Below are 16,401 nucleotides of genomic sequence, written 5' to 3' on the forward strand. Positions count from 1 at the left end.
AATGATTCTGTGGATCAAACTGAAAACTTCATTAGGGGTAAGTGACTACCATTAACTTCAGTTACGTAAACTGACATCTTCTAGTGCTTAACTCACAATATGTAAGAAGTGAAGAGGAATATTCCTTAGGAATAGTAAGAGGGAGGATTAAGGCCATTCTTCAGTCTGTAAACTTGACAATAACTGAAATATTTGAAGCAGTGAGTGAGAAAAAATCAAAGTTTGAATTAAATGCAGTGAAATAATCAACTTAATATTTAGGACTTTCTTCGGAGTCCTACTTTATGGCTAGTTTAGTTTAGGACTCCTAAACTCAACAAAAGGCAGAAGAGACCCCCTAAGACAGGTTGTTAAATTCAGGCTTTTCTGGGTAATTCTGAAGGCTTGAGTATCTGTTGTGTAAGAGCCCAGCTTATTCTCTGATGACTACTGACTAGATTTTTGAAAAAAATTCCAAGTGGTCAAAATAAAAATACCTGCAGTAAATAATTCTGTTTTATGTCCAATATCATAGCAATAGCAAGAGGAAAGAAAAATAAAGTGAATTTCCTGAAACATCATGTTTGAGTGTTTTCAAAATGAAGAAATCAATACCTGACATGGGAAAGTTATTTCACACAGTTTCATATCTGGTTGGGTCAAACACAGTAGCCATGTTTTTTGCTCACTAAAATTATAGTATTCCTGCACTCAGTATTGCAGCTATGTCATAATTTCCATGTGCAGCAGTTACAGAGTCCCTGTTTATACATGAGCAGAAAGGGATCCTACACCTTGCAAATGCAAACAAAAATAGTATCTGTGTATAAATTTTAGTTATAATGTGATTTTGCTTCTGGATATATCTTTTTCATTGTTTTATTTAAAAGGTCTCATTGGCTACATTTGGAGTATTCTTTCATCTGGATAAAGAGAATGTTTTAACAGCAACTAAAGTTTTTACATCTATTTCTTTATTTAACATTTTGCGACTGCCTTTGTTTGATTTACCATCCGTGATCTCTGCTGTAGCCCAGGTAAACATATTAGGAACAAGTGCTATAAAAGGCTGATGTATATACTCTGTCATGTTTCATCTATTTCTAGGAGTGATTAAGTAATTTAATTATTTTAAGTTACATTTTATTGAGATGAAACTGCACAGTATCTTTATGGAATGAAAAGCATGAAGGCTGTTTAAAGGATGTCTCTCAGTCTTTTAAGTAGAATGAAAATTGGGTAGCACACCTAATTGTGACTGAGCTTTCTGTTTCTCGCTTTTCTTCCTTCAGTGGACTAGACTCAACTTCTGCTCCTAGTCTCTCAACTTCTCTTCTTCATACTCCACCGAAGATAAAGTATGAACAATTTGGGCTGCACGTGTTTAGATCGCTCAGCCATTGTTATATATTGGAGCCCTTGGTACCAAGTAGCAGAGACCCATTGTGGACTCTACAATACTGTTTTTCTCAAGTCACCACTGAAGGAAGTAGAGAAAAAAGGAGTGGAGCTGCTGAGGATACCGTATTAGCAACCTTCAGTCCTAATGGTACACCACTAGGGTTACCATATGAGTTGGGAACTTATAGCTTTTAAGACTCTGTTATGGGTATATTATATGAGCTGCTCATGAATGTATTCTGTCACAGCTTGTGCAGAACTCAGCTTTTTGTAAGGAAGGGGACCACTGTGAGCAGATACTCATCCTGATTTGATTTAATTTATGGTTAGCATACTGTAAGATCAAAACCTTGTCTTTTCCTAAGGTTTACTTCTAATAGCTTAAAAATTAGCACAAGTGTAAGTTCATCTCACTTTGTCACAGCACAGCAATGGACATCCTGTGATGCACTCACAGTAAAATGTTGTCTTTCTTCATCATATGAAGAGTTACTCTGCACTAGTTCTTAAAAAAAAAAAAAAAGCTAAAGTGTTTTCACTACAGGTTTATGAAAACAAACTAATTGAGTCACAGGAACCAGACATTCAAGGATTAACTATATCGTCTAACATTGGATATGTCAAGCATGCTCTGTTACTTTATAACTACCAAGCAGTGGATCCTTAGGAAAAAAATGCACTTATTTATGACTTTAGATTGTTTAGTACTTTAAGGAAAATAATTTTTAATTACCAAAACATCTTTTTTGTCTATCTTCAAATAAGACAAAGAATATGTCTTTCCATATTATCTAGAACTTAAAAAATATTATTTAAAAATTTAGGGAGCACAGGCATGTTATAAATATTATATATGTATGTTCACCTTGCAGACCAAAGTTTCTCTGAGCCGTCTAGAGGATTTTCTGAGTGCTGAGGATCTTAAGCCTGAGGATGTCAATACAAACTACAGTGGAAGTAAGCAATAGTTATTAATTTTTAATTGGTCATGAGTTTATATGGATGATCATTAAGAAACTCAACTGAGGGGATGGATTAGCAACTCTTTGCTCTTTTTTCTTTACTGCAACAGATCATGCTGTTGGATTTATTGGTGCTTCTTTCCGCTGGGAAAAAAATGGCCTGCCAGTCTTAAAAAAGTAAGATATTTCTTACTTGTCTTTATGAGCTCCTTTGGCAGAATGTGATGTCTATAGAGATTTTGTTCAGGTTTAATGTATTCTGATTCAGACTAGTTCATGATGTTACATACCAAAACGAACATCAGTTATTGTTTCCAGAGTATCCTATGTGATCAGTATGCTCTAGAAAGTGAAATCTGACCTGGTCTCCCTGACACTCCAAGAGGAACCGCATAAAAGTGCATGTTCCCCAACATAGCACTGTATAAGTGCTATGGGAAGCCAGTGCTCTTCATTCCTCCTTCATTCCTCCTTCATTCCTCCTTCATTCCTCCTTCATTCCTCCTTCATTCCTCCTTCATTCCTCCTTCATTCCTCCTTCATTCCTCCTTCATTCTTTCTTTCCTACCACCTCTCCCCTCAGTTTGCACAAGGGAGATTTAACTGCAATATCAATTTTTCCTGAATTGCATTTTGGGGAGCATTAACTGGCAAGATGCCCTTTTTCAATGTAGCATTTTAGATTGCCTACAAGTAAGCTAAGGTAGTTTATGCAGCTTTGCATTGAATGCTGATCTTAAAATTGGGCTGTGGCTTCCTTTGGAAAGAGCAAACAAGCAAAAAGTTTGCTTTTCTCACAGTGGACTCTCTTGCCTGAAAACACTCCTCTTTTTGTTTGTCATTTCTTAACAAGGTATTTCTTAGGTGTAAATTCAGCTATGCTTAAACTGCTATGCAATGAGCACATTGGAAGGTTAGTAGGGGAATGGAGTAATCAAGCTCTGGAGTGGAATGATGAACCTATTTGATAAGCTCTCTGCAGCTGTGAAATTTTGCTAAGGCAGCTGAAGTGGTTACAACCCACCCAGTCTAACCCTCTCACCACACTGTCTACCCTATTCCTCTCAGGGCTGGGGGGATCACTTCCCATAACATGGCATGGAGTGTCCGCATCTCAGCCACCGTAGCCTGCAATATAGTATCCAGGTATGGGCTGCCTTCAGCATTATATACAGACTTCATTAAAGTCTGGTATAGTCTGTGGGTACAGCCTTTCTCTACCTCATTTGTGCTCCAAGCTCCAGTCTGAAGGGACTATGCTTATCTTAGCATTGGGCCTTCAAATCAGAACACACTTAGATCCAGATAGCAGAGAGTACAGATACAGGAAGTAGCTGTCCTTGTACGCTAAAGTTTATGAGTACATATTGTACTTACTTTGACAGCAAAATATGCAGATGATGAAGGGCAGCTTTTGTTTACCCAAACAGCTATTTTTTTCCTTAAGAGGGATCACACATTGGCTACAGTAGATGCTACATGAGAAGTCTAGCAGTTGATTATCAGAGTAAGACGCAACATGAACCACAGGCCTGAGAAGAATACAATAAGACCACTGGTTGACTATTGGGTAGAGTGTCTCCCATTTGATTTTATTGTGACCAGATGAAAGCACAACCTCTTAACTTGCAGACAAATAAATTTATACTTAAAGTCATTATTGCAAGTTTCTGAACAGTACATAGTCAAAAGACGTGCAAACTTAAGTACTAATTTCTCATAGTTCTGAGGGTAAAATAGAGTATCTCTTTCTTACAGTGACCACAACCCATACATGATAGAGTATTTACAAAGAGGGTAACTAATTTGTCTTCCTTAATATTTTCAGCTTGAATGTCAGCATTCCTGAAGGCTCTTTAGTTGCTGTTGTGGGACAGGTTGGATCTGGAAAGTCATCTTTTCTTTCTGCTATTCTTGGAGAAATGGAGAAACTTGAAGGAACAGTTCAGAGAAGAGTAAGATTGTCTGTCTGTGTCCCCCTGCCCTGCCCCACTCCTCAATACCTAAATTAAGCAGAACTGCTTTTGAAAGTGCAGTTTTTCCTCCTCAGCTATTTATGGTTGTAGAAATAGTGGCAAGGGTAGCTCCAGCTTCTTAAATCTTCGAAGAAAAGTAACACAGTGACACTTCGTTAACAATGTCACAATTTTTCTTTGTTTTCAACCTAAGTGATTGCAAAGCTATTCTCATTTTTTAATAATTATATAATCCAGTGCAAAAATGGTGAGTGTTTAAGTCATATATTGAGCCTAAACATCAAATCGTTGTTGTTTTTGAACAGCTGTACAAACATGACCCGGAGCAGTTATAAACTGCTGTAGAAGATGATCATCTTTCTTGCCATGGCTTATGTGTAGAGAAGATACAGGATATGGAAATAGATTGAAAAGTTGAACTTTAGGCACAGACAGAATAAAGGTGCTGGCTCTCCTAGTGATAGGAAACCCTGTAGCTTAACTTGTCTTGTAGTTACATAGAGCAATGAAAGTCCCCATCACAGAATAGAGTTTAGGGAAGTTTTTTATAGGTTATAGTTATGGAGGAAGCTAACCTCTGATGACAGACTACAGTGCTTGAGCCAATAAATATCAATGGATAAGCACTATATCAGTTAATCTGGTTGCCAGTGGATGTGGCCACATTAAAAAAGTGTCTCAGCCTTGAAAATAAGTGTTGAACAAGAATCCACTCCTGTGGAAATCTAGTGCAGTATCCTGTCACTGTTGGGGGATGGGGGAAGAATATGAAGTTGAGGTATTCCGAATGTGAGAGTAGTAATTAATGGGAAAAAGATCAGCTGTGTAGAATCTAATAAGGAAGGCATATACCCAACCAGTGTATCTATACTATCAATTTGTTGTAAATGAATAAATTTTCACATGGCATGTAGCTTAATGCAAGAAAAGACCTAGGAGCATTTCCAGTTATCATTCCTATCCTGTAACCTTAATTTCTAATGGCTGACACATTCCACAGCATGTTATGTAAAAATACAAACAATAAAACTGTATTTTGATATATACCTAATACGGACCCATTTTGCTGCATATAAATCTTAAAATGGATGCCTGTTTGTCCCTGAGATTTTTCCCTGAAAGACTTTGCTCAATATATGTCCCAGCTCTGTCAGTTTTATTCAAGGTATGTCCTCTTATAATAATTATAGACAAGTTGATATACAGGAATATTCAACAGATTTTTTTTATTACCTGACAGTCAAAATTTTAACAGTTTAATAATGCTCAAGTTTTGGAAGTAAATACTGGTTACTTTGAGGTAAAGCTGGAATTTCAAATGTATTTTTAAATGCTATTTTTCATGTTCAGAAAGCCCAAGTAAAAAAATTCTTTCCAATTCTTTCTAGGGTTCAGTGGCATATCTTTCTCAACAGGCTTGGATTCAAAATGACAGTTTACAGGAAAATATTCTCTTTGGTGCGAATCTAAATAGGCCATACTATGAACTTGTTTTAGAGTCTTGTGCTTTACTGCCAGATTTGGAACAGTTACCAAATGGAGACCAAACAGAGATTGGAGAAAGGGTGAGAATCTGAGGTGTCAGAAATGATGCAATAAGTTAAGTTATGGCTTTTATGTTTTTATATATTATCTATTTCATAATTTACACTGATGACTAATTGGTGCTCAGCCAAGTACATCTAGCCCATCTCCTTGTTTAGGCTACTTACTTTGAACTTAACCTCTGTTCAAGCTCTGAACTCTTATTAATTTTTAAAATGGCTCTTTTCTATACAGAAGTTTGAGTCATCCCTGTTCTATTCCCCAAGGGTTTCCTCTATACTGTAAAAATGCCTGTATGACTGTAAATAATAGTTATTTTTTAATTTTCCGAAGTACCTTGCATTTACTCATTTTGGAGTGGGAATTTAATCAACAGAGCCCAAACTTCGCTCTAATTACTTGAAAATCTAAATTTCTATTTTCATATCTACTATAAAATTTACTTTGATTACCTGAAAAAAATAATTATGAGACTGAGTGTGATACACTGGTCTTCTTTAGTATTTCATGTTTAAATGTGGATTATTTTGGCTTTCTTTTCTTAGGGTGTCAATATAAGTGGAGGGCAGAAGCAGAGAGTGAGTCTTGCTAGAGCTGTGTACAGCAATGCTGACTTGTATCTTCTGGATGACCCCCTGTCTGCTGTAGATGTACACGTTGGGAAACATCTTTTTGAGAAGCTAATTGGGCCTTCAGGTCTCCTAAAAAGCAAGGTAAAGTAGGGTGGCTTCCTTTCAATTTGGGAATGAACTGGTTCGTACAATACAACAGACACAGTAAAAGTCCCAGTCATTCTGCAAAAGCTCATCTCCTCTCTAGTGTGTTGATGAAAATTATTCTGAATAAAGAAGCTAAATAAAAAGCACAGCTGATTGTGCCAATTTGAAACCTATTGGGTAGACATAGCTCAGACAGAAAAAAAGACTGAGAGCTGGCCTGACCTGGGAGTCTGAAAGATTCATATAATATTTGCTCATTTCTTCTTTACTGGCAGTTTTTGAGGAGCGCTGTGATCTGCATATGGAAGGCAGGGTGGAGCCCTTTGTGGTCACTCTTGATGCCTCACTGCAGTAAATAGGTTATAGCCAGTATAGGTTATAGAAAGAAAAGATTCTTGTTGAACAAAGAAATTCCTAGGGGAAAGTGGAATCAGAAGGACTAGATTCTCCCATTTAAAAACTGTTCATGTGGGAAGGTAAGATAGCTTGTAAAAAGTCTCTCCTCAGTGTTATGAATTAGTACAGATTATTCCCGCTGGCTGATGCCTGCAAAACACATGTATTATTATGAAATACTTACTATTATGAATACGTTGCTTACTATGAAGTAAATGTCTTTCACTTTCCCTCTCTCCCTTCTCCCTTTTCTTAATTTACCTGCTCCATGGGTTATAAGTATCTGGCAGAAGCAAGAACTCTAGTAATGGTAGACTTGTAAGCAGATTTTATTATTGACACTATCAAACTACATGTAGTATATCAAAAGCTGTCATATCTACCTCTTCTCTTTACAACCTAATCTAAACCATTCCTGAACAGAAGATACACATTAAGAAACAGGTAAGTACCAGTAATAACAAGTAGCTGTAAGCATAAAAGTTTGACATTACAATCAGCAATTAAGAGAGTAATGTGGTAAAGTAGGCAATAAATAATAATAATGTAGACAAATAAATGAGCAAAATCCCAGAAAAATTCCATTATATCATTCCAGCTATCATAATATAATGTCTAGTTTTAATATATGCTTTGTATTTATATGGTAAAATGGAAAACATTGTGTTTCAGACTCGTATATTGGTGACCCATAACCTAATGCTCCTGCCTCACGCTGATCTTATAATAGCAATGGAAGAGGGCAGAATAAGTCAAATGGGGACCTACCAAGAACTCATTTCAAAGAGAGCTAATTTTGCTGAGCTTATTCAAGTCTTCAGTGCAGAGCATACAAGTGAAGAGACAACCACAATGGAAGGTGAGAAAATTTGTGTACTGTGTTTGCTTAGTACTCTTTCTTTTCGTTCAAGTGTCTCAAAATATTCCTCCTCCCCTTCCTGGAAATGAACAGAATAATTGCTGGAAAATGTAGAGCATTCCTGTCTACGTTTTAGTATAGAATTATAGGTTATAAACTGAAAAAAATTCAGGCTTTAATGTCTTGAGATCAAATGGTTTACTCTCTCAACTCATGAATGTATGATAAAGCTGCCTTATGCAGCTGTTTTCTACTTTTACATACTGTATCAATTACCTAGTAAAGTTACCTGATTCTGCTAAGGATTTATCACCCCATAAATAACTTATGGACATTTCAAATTAATCTTGCAGTGTCAACGATTATGTCCTGGTTTATATTGGATACTTCCCATTTCCATCACCTTAGACAGCTGTATCCATGCAGCACAGCAGAAGGAGTAGGAGAATATGGTCCATTTGTTGGAGAAGAAAATAAATGAAACTTTTAGTAGTCTTATGAAATACTTCCAGCCAACAAGTAGACAGCATAAACAAACAAATACTGCATAGTACCCTAAAAAGGCATACTTACAAATCATTCACATGGATTGGGACTCAACTTACTTCTGTACCTGAGTTGTTCAATGTGTGCTCTTTATAGAGTTGTGGGAAAGAAATAGGTACATTGACAATGCATTCTGTTTGACCTGTTTTCATCATGTACTTCAGGAGGAGATTAATTGTGATTATTTAATTTTGAGAGAAGGAATCTCTCCACGTGACACAGAAGAGTCCTATAACAGATAAATGACTGCAGATGTTTATAATGCTGGTTTCCAGTTAGCTTAGCAACTCTAAATTGAGCCTGTAGTAAGTACAATGCACAATCTGGTGGGCTTATTAATTCAGGCCCTATACTGGAGCCAGCACTCTCAAATATTTGCTGGTGTTGATGGGGAGGAGTGGAAAGATAGAGCAGCAAATTTGCAAAACGCAGCAGTGGGCAGTCTTGAGTTAGCTGTGTTGGGATGAAAGTGTAAGGTAGCTGTGTAAGGAGACCAGTATTATTCATGAAGGGTAATAAGGAGAGGGAAGGGGAACCAAAGTAATGAGGAGAAGAAACAGCGTGAAATGTGTTGTGATACAAAATTATACAGCAGAGGTACATTCAGCAGGATGGATGGATGTAGAAAACATATCTTTGTCTTAACAGGTCTGTTGACAAAAATAACATCAAATACGAAAGAGAAGAAAAAAATCCATTCCTGGAAGAAAAAAGTGTTGACTCCTTTCATTAACACACAAAGAACAGCAAGCTCTGTTTTCCAGCCATGATGCAAGAATACTTTGAGATAAACACTAATGTTAACATTTGCAGGGATACTAATACTTTCACTAAGCAAGAATGGAATTCCAAAGAGACTCTGGACTCACGGGGGAGATTTACCTGCTGTCACAGTTCTAGCATTTGGTCATAAATGTGTCTGTGTTGTGTAGTAGCTGTCCCAAGACTAGGTTGACTTAGAGTTCAAAATATAAAGTACCCCATTCATCATTTTGTCCCTGTTTTTTATTTCTAGCTTCTTGTACTGTACCTGTCTACTGATGGTGTAATACTGAAAAGATTTTTCTATTTTTTTTCTGTTATAGTGAGTTCTTCAAAAGAAGAGGGCCAACTTGGCAGGAGTCTGCAACAAAGAGAACTGCTGAAACATAAACAGTAAGTATTTAAAAAAAGATTAGCCATTGCTTAACTGATGGAATGCTAGAACAACCCTAAGTGCTGAAGGCTGTGCCACTATCCTTCACTGTGTAAACATGGGTTAAGCCTGAATGTCCATTAGCAGTTGGCTGGAGAGCGTGTATCTGGAGATCATCTTCTGGTTTCGTTTTATACAAAAGAAATCCAGTTAATGTGCTGCATGAGTTCAAGAGGTCCAGTTCATGGGCTGCTTCACTGCGTGAACCAAAGTACATTAAGCAGGAATGAAGGGGACTTTCAGAAGACCAACTGAAGTCGCTGATGTGGATGCACCCACAATTCCCTGGCAGCAATTTGACTTCTTGGTGTATTAACAAGTTTTTTATGCTCTTTATTCTTCCCCTGTAACATTGATTTGTCTTTTTCCACCTTTAAGAAAACTTCTGGGCTTTCAAATAGTTGAATGACCTCCTAGATCAATTTGTAAAGCACTGTAGTGGTATATTTGCAGTGGTAGAAGATAGGGCAAAGATGAAGTAGAAGAGACTCAACCTAGCAAGTTCAGACAAAGCAGGACACTTAAGACTAATCACCCTGGTCCAGAAGTAGTAGAATTGGATGTGTCAAATAGTAAGCCCTAATCCTGGGTCCAGACAAGGGCTGAGACCCAAGTTGCACCACACTTATATGCTTCAGAAAAGGACGGTCTTACATCTCTAGCTGATGCCTATGCAGGGCAAGCTGGGTTTTATCTACACATAATTATACAAGAAATGAAAAGGCCATACCTAGTGTTGTCTTCTGACCATAATGTTATTCTAACAACAAAAATGAACAGCTGAGGACAGTTCATGTCTCCATAGGAAAAATTTACAAGATTTTATAGTACCCATTTTTGCTTAGCAATAAATGGATATATTCTTTGTATGACAATTCACAAGAAGATTGGAAAGTGTTTCTTGTTTGCAGTTCTTCCTTTGATCAATGGAAAACACTCACTAACGATAAAGAAAAAGTTGCCACTGGTGGTGTAAGTATCACTAATAGAAAAGGCTTTGACTTTTTTTTAAATAAAAATGTATTATTTTGCAGTTGTACTTTTCTGTTTCTTGTTAAGGTTGCCTGACATGTCATTACTGAATTTGAAATAAATCTTACAGGTTTTTACCAAATTTTAAGTACATAGTCTGAGATTTTCTATTTCGATGATCTGCTACTGGCTGTATTTTCATATTACATCTAGGTCCAGTCTGGTTTGCATGTTTCAGAAAGAAGAAGATTAAAAAAGCTTTTACCTCTGTTAGAAAAACATTCTGTCTGTCTTACCTGTAGGAAGTTTAAATACCTGTGTGCTGGAGCAGAGACTAGAAATTTTGCATGGTAATACTGCTGCAGTATTGTTTTATGTTAGAAGCGCACTTTCTGCAGTTTGCATTAAAAAATCTGGCAGTTGCTAGGGAGAGGGAAAAGAACAAGTGAAACAGTGTGGAGAAGGTCAAAACCTCCTGGGAAGCTATAGTTGAACTAAAATAAGAACACAGGAGGTGGAGAGGGGAAGAAGGTATGAGTTTCTAGCAAGATGGTAGAAATAGGCACTTGAAAAACATGAGTTTGCAGAAGAGACAGAAGAGTTTGTGCCATCTAGAGCTCATTTCACTCCAGACCCTGTAATGAAATCCAACAATCTGTCATTATTCTGCTCCTACCAGTTCTACCTTTCAAGTGGCCTAGCTGAGTTTGGCTCCATTAGTCCTCATCTACACCAAGGATGAGAACTTTCTCCTGCTGACATTAATTTCCTTGGCTCCAGTAGCACAGAGTGGCCGTTCTAAAGTTTCTAGTTCCATTGATGAATAAAGTAAGATTTGCTTCATACAAACTGCCCAGGAATTACACTCTCGTTTGTTTCGTTCGCTGTTTTTTTGTTTTGTTTTTTGTTTGTTTGTTTTGTATAATCTACATATGTAAGATTTTTTAAGTCTGACACTGGAAAGTGTCACAAGCAAGGTTGCCTATGATATGTATCATTAAAGAGCAGAGTGTAGTGGGAGAGGAAACCTTTTTTCGGTATGATTTTATATACCTAAGTTATCAGATTTAATTAAGAAATTCTTTAGATTTATTCTGAATTTAATATATCCAGTTCCCATTATATAATGTGTATTTGCCTTCAGTAATGATAAAGATTTTAAGAGTAACTCCTTTTTAATTTTTTTTTAATATATTTAGATGAAAATGTCAGTTGTTTTGAAATACCTCCAAGCCTTCGACTGGCGATGGATGTGGCTAACCATAGCTGCTTATTTAGGACAAAATGCACTAGCCATTGGGCAAAATCTATGGCTTAGCACCTGGACTGCAGAAACAGCAAAAGTTAGTGATTTCACAGAGTGGAAACAATCACAAAACTATAAACTTCGTATCTATGGGCTTCTGGGATTCATACAAGGCAAGGATGAGCATTTATGACTGTTTTCTCACCATTTGCCAAGTGTGATCTGCCTGAATGTGTATTAGTAAAGAAATAATGCTGGTTGTTTCATAAACAGAATTGTATGCAACACAGTATAATAGTTTAACCTGGGGAGAGGAGAAGAGATATACAGACATGTAGAAGAGAATTATATTTAATTTTGTGATACTTCTGTGAATTCTTGGAACATCCAAGAGTAACCTAATGAAGTTATGTTGGCATCTCACTGAGGAAGGAAATCAGTGTTGATGTGTAGTGGCATGCTAGCATGAGATACTTAATTGCAGGAAAAACATACTTATGAAGTAGTAAGATGTATGAACAAAATACAAATATATACATTTGTAAAACTAAGATATGAAGTGTGACTGTTGCATTGCTCACTGTGGTAGAAAACAGTGACAGAAACAAGCTCCATCTCCTTTCCCTCCCCAGCCATTCATACTGTCTTTTAATTTATCCATTCACAAGGTCTTCTCATTTGCTGTGGTGCTTATGTGCTCACCAGGGGATCCCTGTCTGCTTCTCGGGCATTGCATCATCAGCTGTTAGACAATGTATTACACCTTCCTCTTCAGCATTTTGAAAGTAATCCAGTTGGTCAGATCATCAACAGATTCACAAAGGTAAAGGGAAAACTCATGCATATTTTCCATTTTATGAAAATGAAGCTTGAGTGACTACAGATTTGATTCTGTTTAGCATTGTTGAAAAATTAAAGATATCAAAGTAAGTGAATGCAATATCTAGCAATAGGAAGCTGTTCCAGTGCATAAAAACTTAAAGAACTGTCTCAAGCTATTTTCTTACAAAATCATCAAAGCATGTTACTAGTAGAAGTTGTATAGAACCTATCCAAGATCATTAGGAGGCCATTCCTCAAAGACCATTCCTGCAGTGCAACAAGTTTACCAGACCTAAACCTGAACTTTTTAAAAAAAAACCTGTATTTTTCTTCAATAGTATATTGCATATTGGAATCAAATGTTATTGTCAAAACCAATTAATACATTAAAATCACATTCTCGGAGGTATATAGACTTCAAGTTAATGTTATTTTCTATTTTTGTAGTGTTTTCGCTTTAATTGGAACCTCTAATACACAAACAAGTGTTATTTACTATGACTTTAATACTTCCCACTCTCATCATAACTAGATTGTTGCAATGCATTACTGATTACTTCAAATAATCAAAAGTGACTGTTGATTGCTGTGTTCTCTAGAAAAGACCCAAGAGTGGTTGTGTAATACACTAAAAGATCAGTTGATGTAGGTTTCACTCAAGCCCCTAATCTTTGGTAGCAATATATTATAAACTGGGTTTGAAAAAGCTTTACCATGTACAGTAAGAGATTAGTAATATTTCAGTACACTTCTAGAATTATTAAGAGGAGTATACAAGAGTTAGAATTTGAATTCCTGGCCTCCTTTTCAGTCTGATATGCTTTACATAAGCTAAATAGTATTGAGTAGCAAAATAGCAAGAGCTGTCTCTTTTTAACTTTACAAACTATGAGCCTGTTCTCTGACATACCATGAAGTAGTCTAAAAGCTATTATGTCTATTGCACTTTTAGGCAAATAATAATGATATAGGAATAAATTTCATTAAGATATAATCAGGGAGGATCCTACTAATTTTTACTGAAGATATTTTAGTTTGATTCCATTTTTAAAGGATGCTTTCTTGAAGTTTTTAGTGAAATTTACTCACGAAATCTTGATTCTTCTGTGCATTGTTACAGGATTTATTTATCGTGGACTTACGTTTCCATTACTACTTACGAACTTGGCTAAATTGTACACTAGATGTTATTGGAACCATTCTGGTTATCACATCTGCCTCACCACTATTCATAGTGGTAGTTATTCCCCTGGGATACTTTTATTTTACTATCCAAGTAAGTTCATTAAGCTTTTATAAGGATTTCTAGATGTGTGTGGATGAAATGTCCAAAATAATCGAAGATACAGGCTTAAATTATTCCTTGTTGTGGAAAAAAAAAATCTATATATATATACAGAACACATCTGAAATTGCTTTCAGAAAAAATCTTCAGGCTTCTTAAAAGGAAATTAGAACACTTCTTGAATATATCCTGTAATGCTTGGGAACTTTTAACAACTTACATTTTCCTCTTTATGTTTCCCTTTTTCTTAGAAAGATACAATATTGATATAGATCCCACCAAGAAATTTGATGAAGTTACCTGAAAAAATAGGATGTATATTTTAGTGAAAGTTACAAGTTGAAGGGTAACCCTGAAAGAGCAGATGTAAATTAGAATGATGCCTAAACTACCTCTGCTACTTTTTGTCTAGAGTCTCAGTTATGCTACTGAGAAACCAAAAAGTAATGTTTCAGAAAGACTAATGGCTGCATTCCTGTTTCTTGATGCTCAAAGTATGGTCTGTGATTAAAGACCTTAAAAGATTCTTAAAATAAGAATGTAGAGGAAGGAAAAGAGTGCCTGGATTCAGTGTCTGCTAAGGAATTTAAATACAGACATCATTACATTGAAGAAATAAAGGCTGACTTTCATCTGAGAAAGAAGGGGGACATTCTAATTTGAAAGTTTACATAGAAGTTTTAGTTGGTTGTTACACACCTCTTGTGGTATAGCACATTTTCTATAGAATTTGGAAGCAATGTTCTCTTATTTTAACCTTGCCAGTAATTTATACATTGCATTTATGTGAGCATTACAATGTTGGTGTGTCCCAAGAGACAGATTTTTTTTTTCTATACTGTTTGTGAATAGCTTTTTTTCTGTGTAGACACTTCCAACTTTTTCATATTCAAAATTTACAGGAAGTACTTAACAGATTACTGGAAATAAATACGGCAAATATTTTAAACAATGTAAAAGAAACTGTAGCAACTTAAAATGTCTGTTTTGTCTGTACTGTTTTATTAGCGATACTACATAGCAAGTTCACGACAAATTCGACGGCTAGCGGGAGCATCATATTCTCCTGTGATCTCCCACTTCAGTGAGACTCTTGTAGGGCGATCAACAGTTCGAGCATTTGGCCACCAAGAGAGATTCATTAGAAAAAATAATGATGTTGTGTATGAGAACTTAGTTTACTTCTACAACAACGTCATCTCAAACAGGTACTTTACAGTGGTTCTGCATCTGCAACTGAGACCTTCTTCTGTAGAATTCCACAACTAAGTGTTTACCTTTAGTCAGCGTAAACCCACTGAGAAACAGAAGAACAAGAGTAATTTATCCACTACTCTTTGTAATGAATACATAGATTATGTCTAAGCACTGGGATGATTTCTTTATGTACTGGAAACTAGCAGATTTATAGAAAACTTGCATATGCTGTCTGGGATGAGAATATTAAAGAAAAAAAAAAAAGTTTACCAATACATCATGAGCATGGACTGTACTACATTTCAACTAACAATTCCTCTTACAAGTTTATGAACAAATCAAATTTGTATTTCAGTTCATGTGGAAGTAACTTGGTGTCTGTAGGTACAAGCTGGGTATGTAGGTACAGACACCAGGTAGGTCTTGAGAGTGGAGTCTTGGGTTTAAGGAAATAAGTCCATTTCCTCTCCTTCCTTTGTGACTCAATTCAGTTACAGGCTGAGATTAGCAAGGAGATTTTCAGTTCTGGTTTTCAGTCATATACCTGAATCTTTTTCAGATAGAAGGAGTAGGAAAGCAGTATGAGGAGTGAAGGGAGCACTATCCAGGAGAGGAGAGACCTGCATTTTGTTTTTAGCAGTGCTACCAGTTCTAGATATGTCATATTCCCTCCCCAGTCCATCTGTAAAATGGGAATGGTTGTACTTACCTGTTTTGTAAAGTGGGTAAATTGCTAATATAATGATCTCAAAGAGTCATTATATTAGCAATATGTTCACTATACTATAAAAATTTTGTAGGTAATTCACTTTTTTCTTTGCCTTAATTTACTACAGGTGGCTATCTGTCAGGCTTGAATTTCTGGGAAATTTAATGGTGTTTTTTGCTGCACTGTTTGTAGTACTGGCTGGAAATACAGTGAGTTCTTCTGCAGTAGGTTTATCGATATCCTATGCTCTAAATGTAAGTAATGGTATAAATTTTTTGCTGCTACCACATTGCATATGAAAAGGGAAGAATACATACAATGAAGCTAAGTAAGTGAATGTACACAGTGGCATCAATGAAACTAAATCCCATGGGCAGAACAGAGTTTTCCTTTGAATTCCATTAATTCTGGGAAGCTTCACATTAATAATTTTCCACTTCTGAATTTAGATGAAATAATAATAATTAAAACATATTTAAAAATCAAGTTAATTAAACTAGATATGATTTATTTTTAAGTGTTTTGTTAAACCAAATAAGAAGCCTGGTAACGTACAACTATACTTCATATTTGATTTCTTGTTCTTGCTCAC

The 16,401-nt window shown here is 36.1% G+C and overlaps 1 protein-coding gene across 3 annotated transcripts in view; it reads left to right on the forward strand.

Annotated features, from left to right (window-relative positions):
- The window catches only part of LOC140662604 (multidrug resistance-associated protein 1-like), a 43,438-nt gene that overhangs the window by 15,629 nt on the left and 11,408 nt on the right, over positions 1 to 16,401 (forward strand). For 2 of the 3 annotated variants that reach the window (XM_072886159.1, XM_072886176.1), the window contains 14 exons: positions 870 to 1,016; positions 2,253 to 2,337; positions 2,453 to 2,519; positions 4,171 to 4,297; positions 5,707 to 5,883; positions 6,409 to 6,576; positions 7,651 to 7,837; positions 9,469 to 9,538; positions 10,490 to 10,550; positions 11,750 to 11,969; positions 12,465 to 12,619; positions 13,739 to 13,894; positions 14,912 to 15,111; positions 15,937 to 16,063. In XM_072886159.1, the coding sequence (XP_072742260.1) occupies positions 870 to 1,016; positions 2,253 to 2,337; positions 2,453 to 2,519; positions 4,171 to 4,297; positions 5,707 to 5,883; positions 6,409 to 6,576; positions 7,651 to 7,837; positions 9,469 to 9,538; positions 10,490 to 10,550; positions 11,750 to 11,969; positions 12,465 to 12,619; positions 13,739 to 13,894; positions 14,912 to 15,111; positions 15,937 to 16,063 (1,947 nt within the window). The remainder of the gene's footprint in view (positions 1 to 869; positions 1,017 to 2,252; positions 2,338 to 2,452; positions 2,520 to 4,170; positions 4,298 to 5,706; positions 5,884 to 6,408; positions 6,577 to 7,650; positions 7,838 to 9,468; positions 9,539 to 10,489; positions 10,551 to 11,749; positions 11,970 to 12,464; positions 12,620 to 13,738; positions 13,895 to 14,911; positions 15,112 to 15,936; positions 16,064 to 16,401) is intronic. The other variant, XM_072886167.1, reaches the window with a different exon arrangement.

Source organism: Ciconia boyciana, chromosome 1 (genome assembly GCF_034638445.1).
Source record: "Ciconia boyciana chromosome 1, ASM3463844v1, whole genome shotgun sequence".
Lineage (NCBI taxonomy): Eukaryota > Metazoa > Chordata > Aves > Ciconiiformes > Ciconiidae > Ciconia > Ciconia boyciana.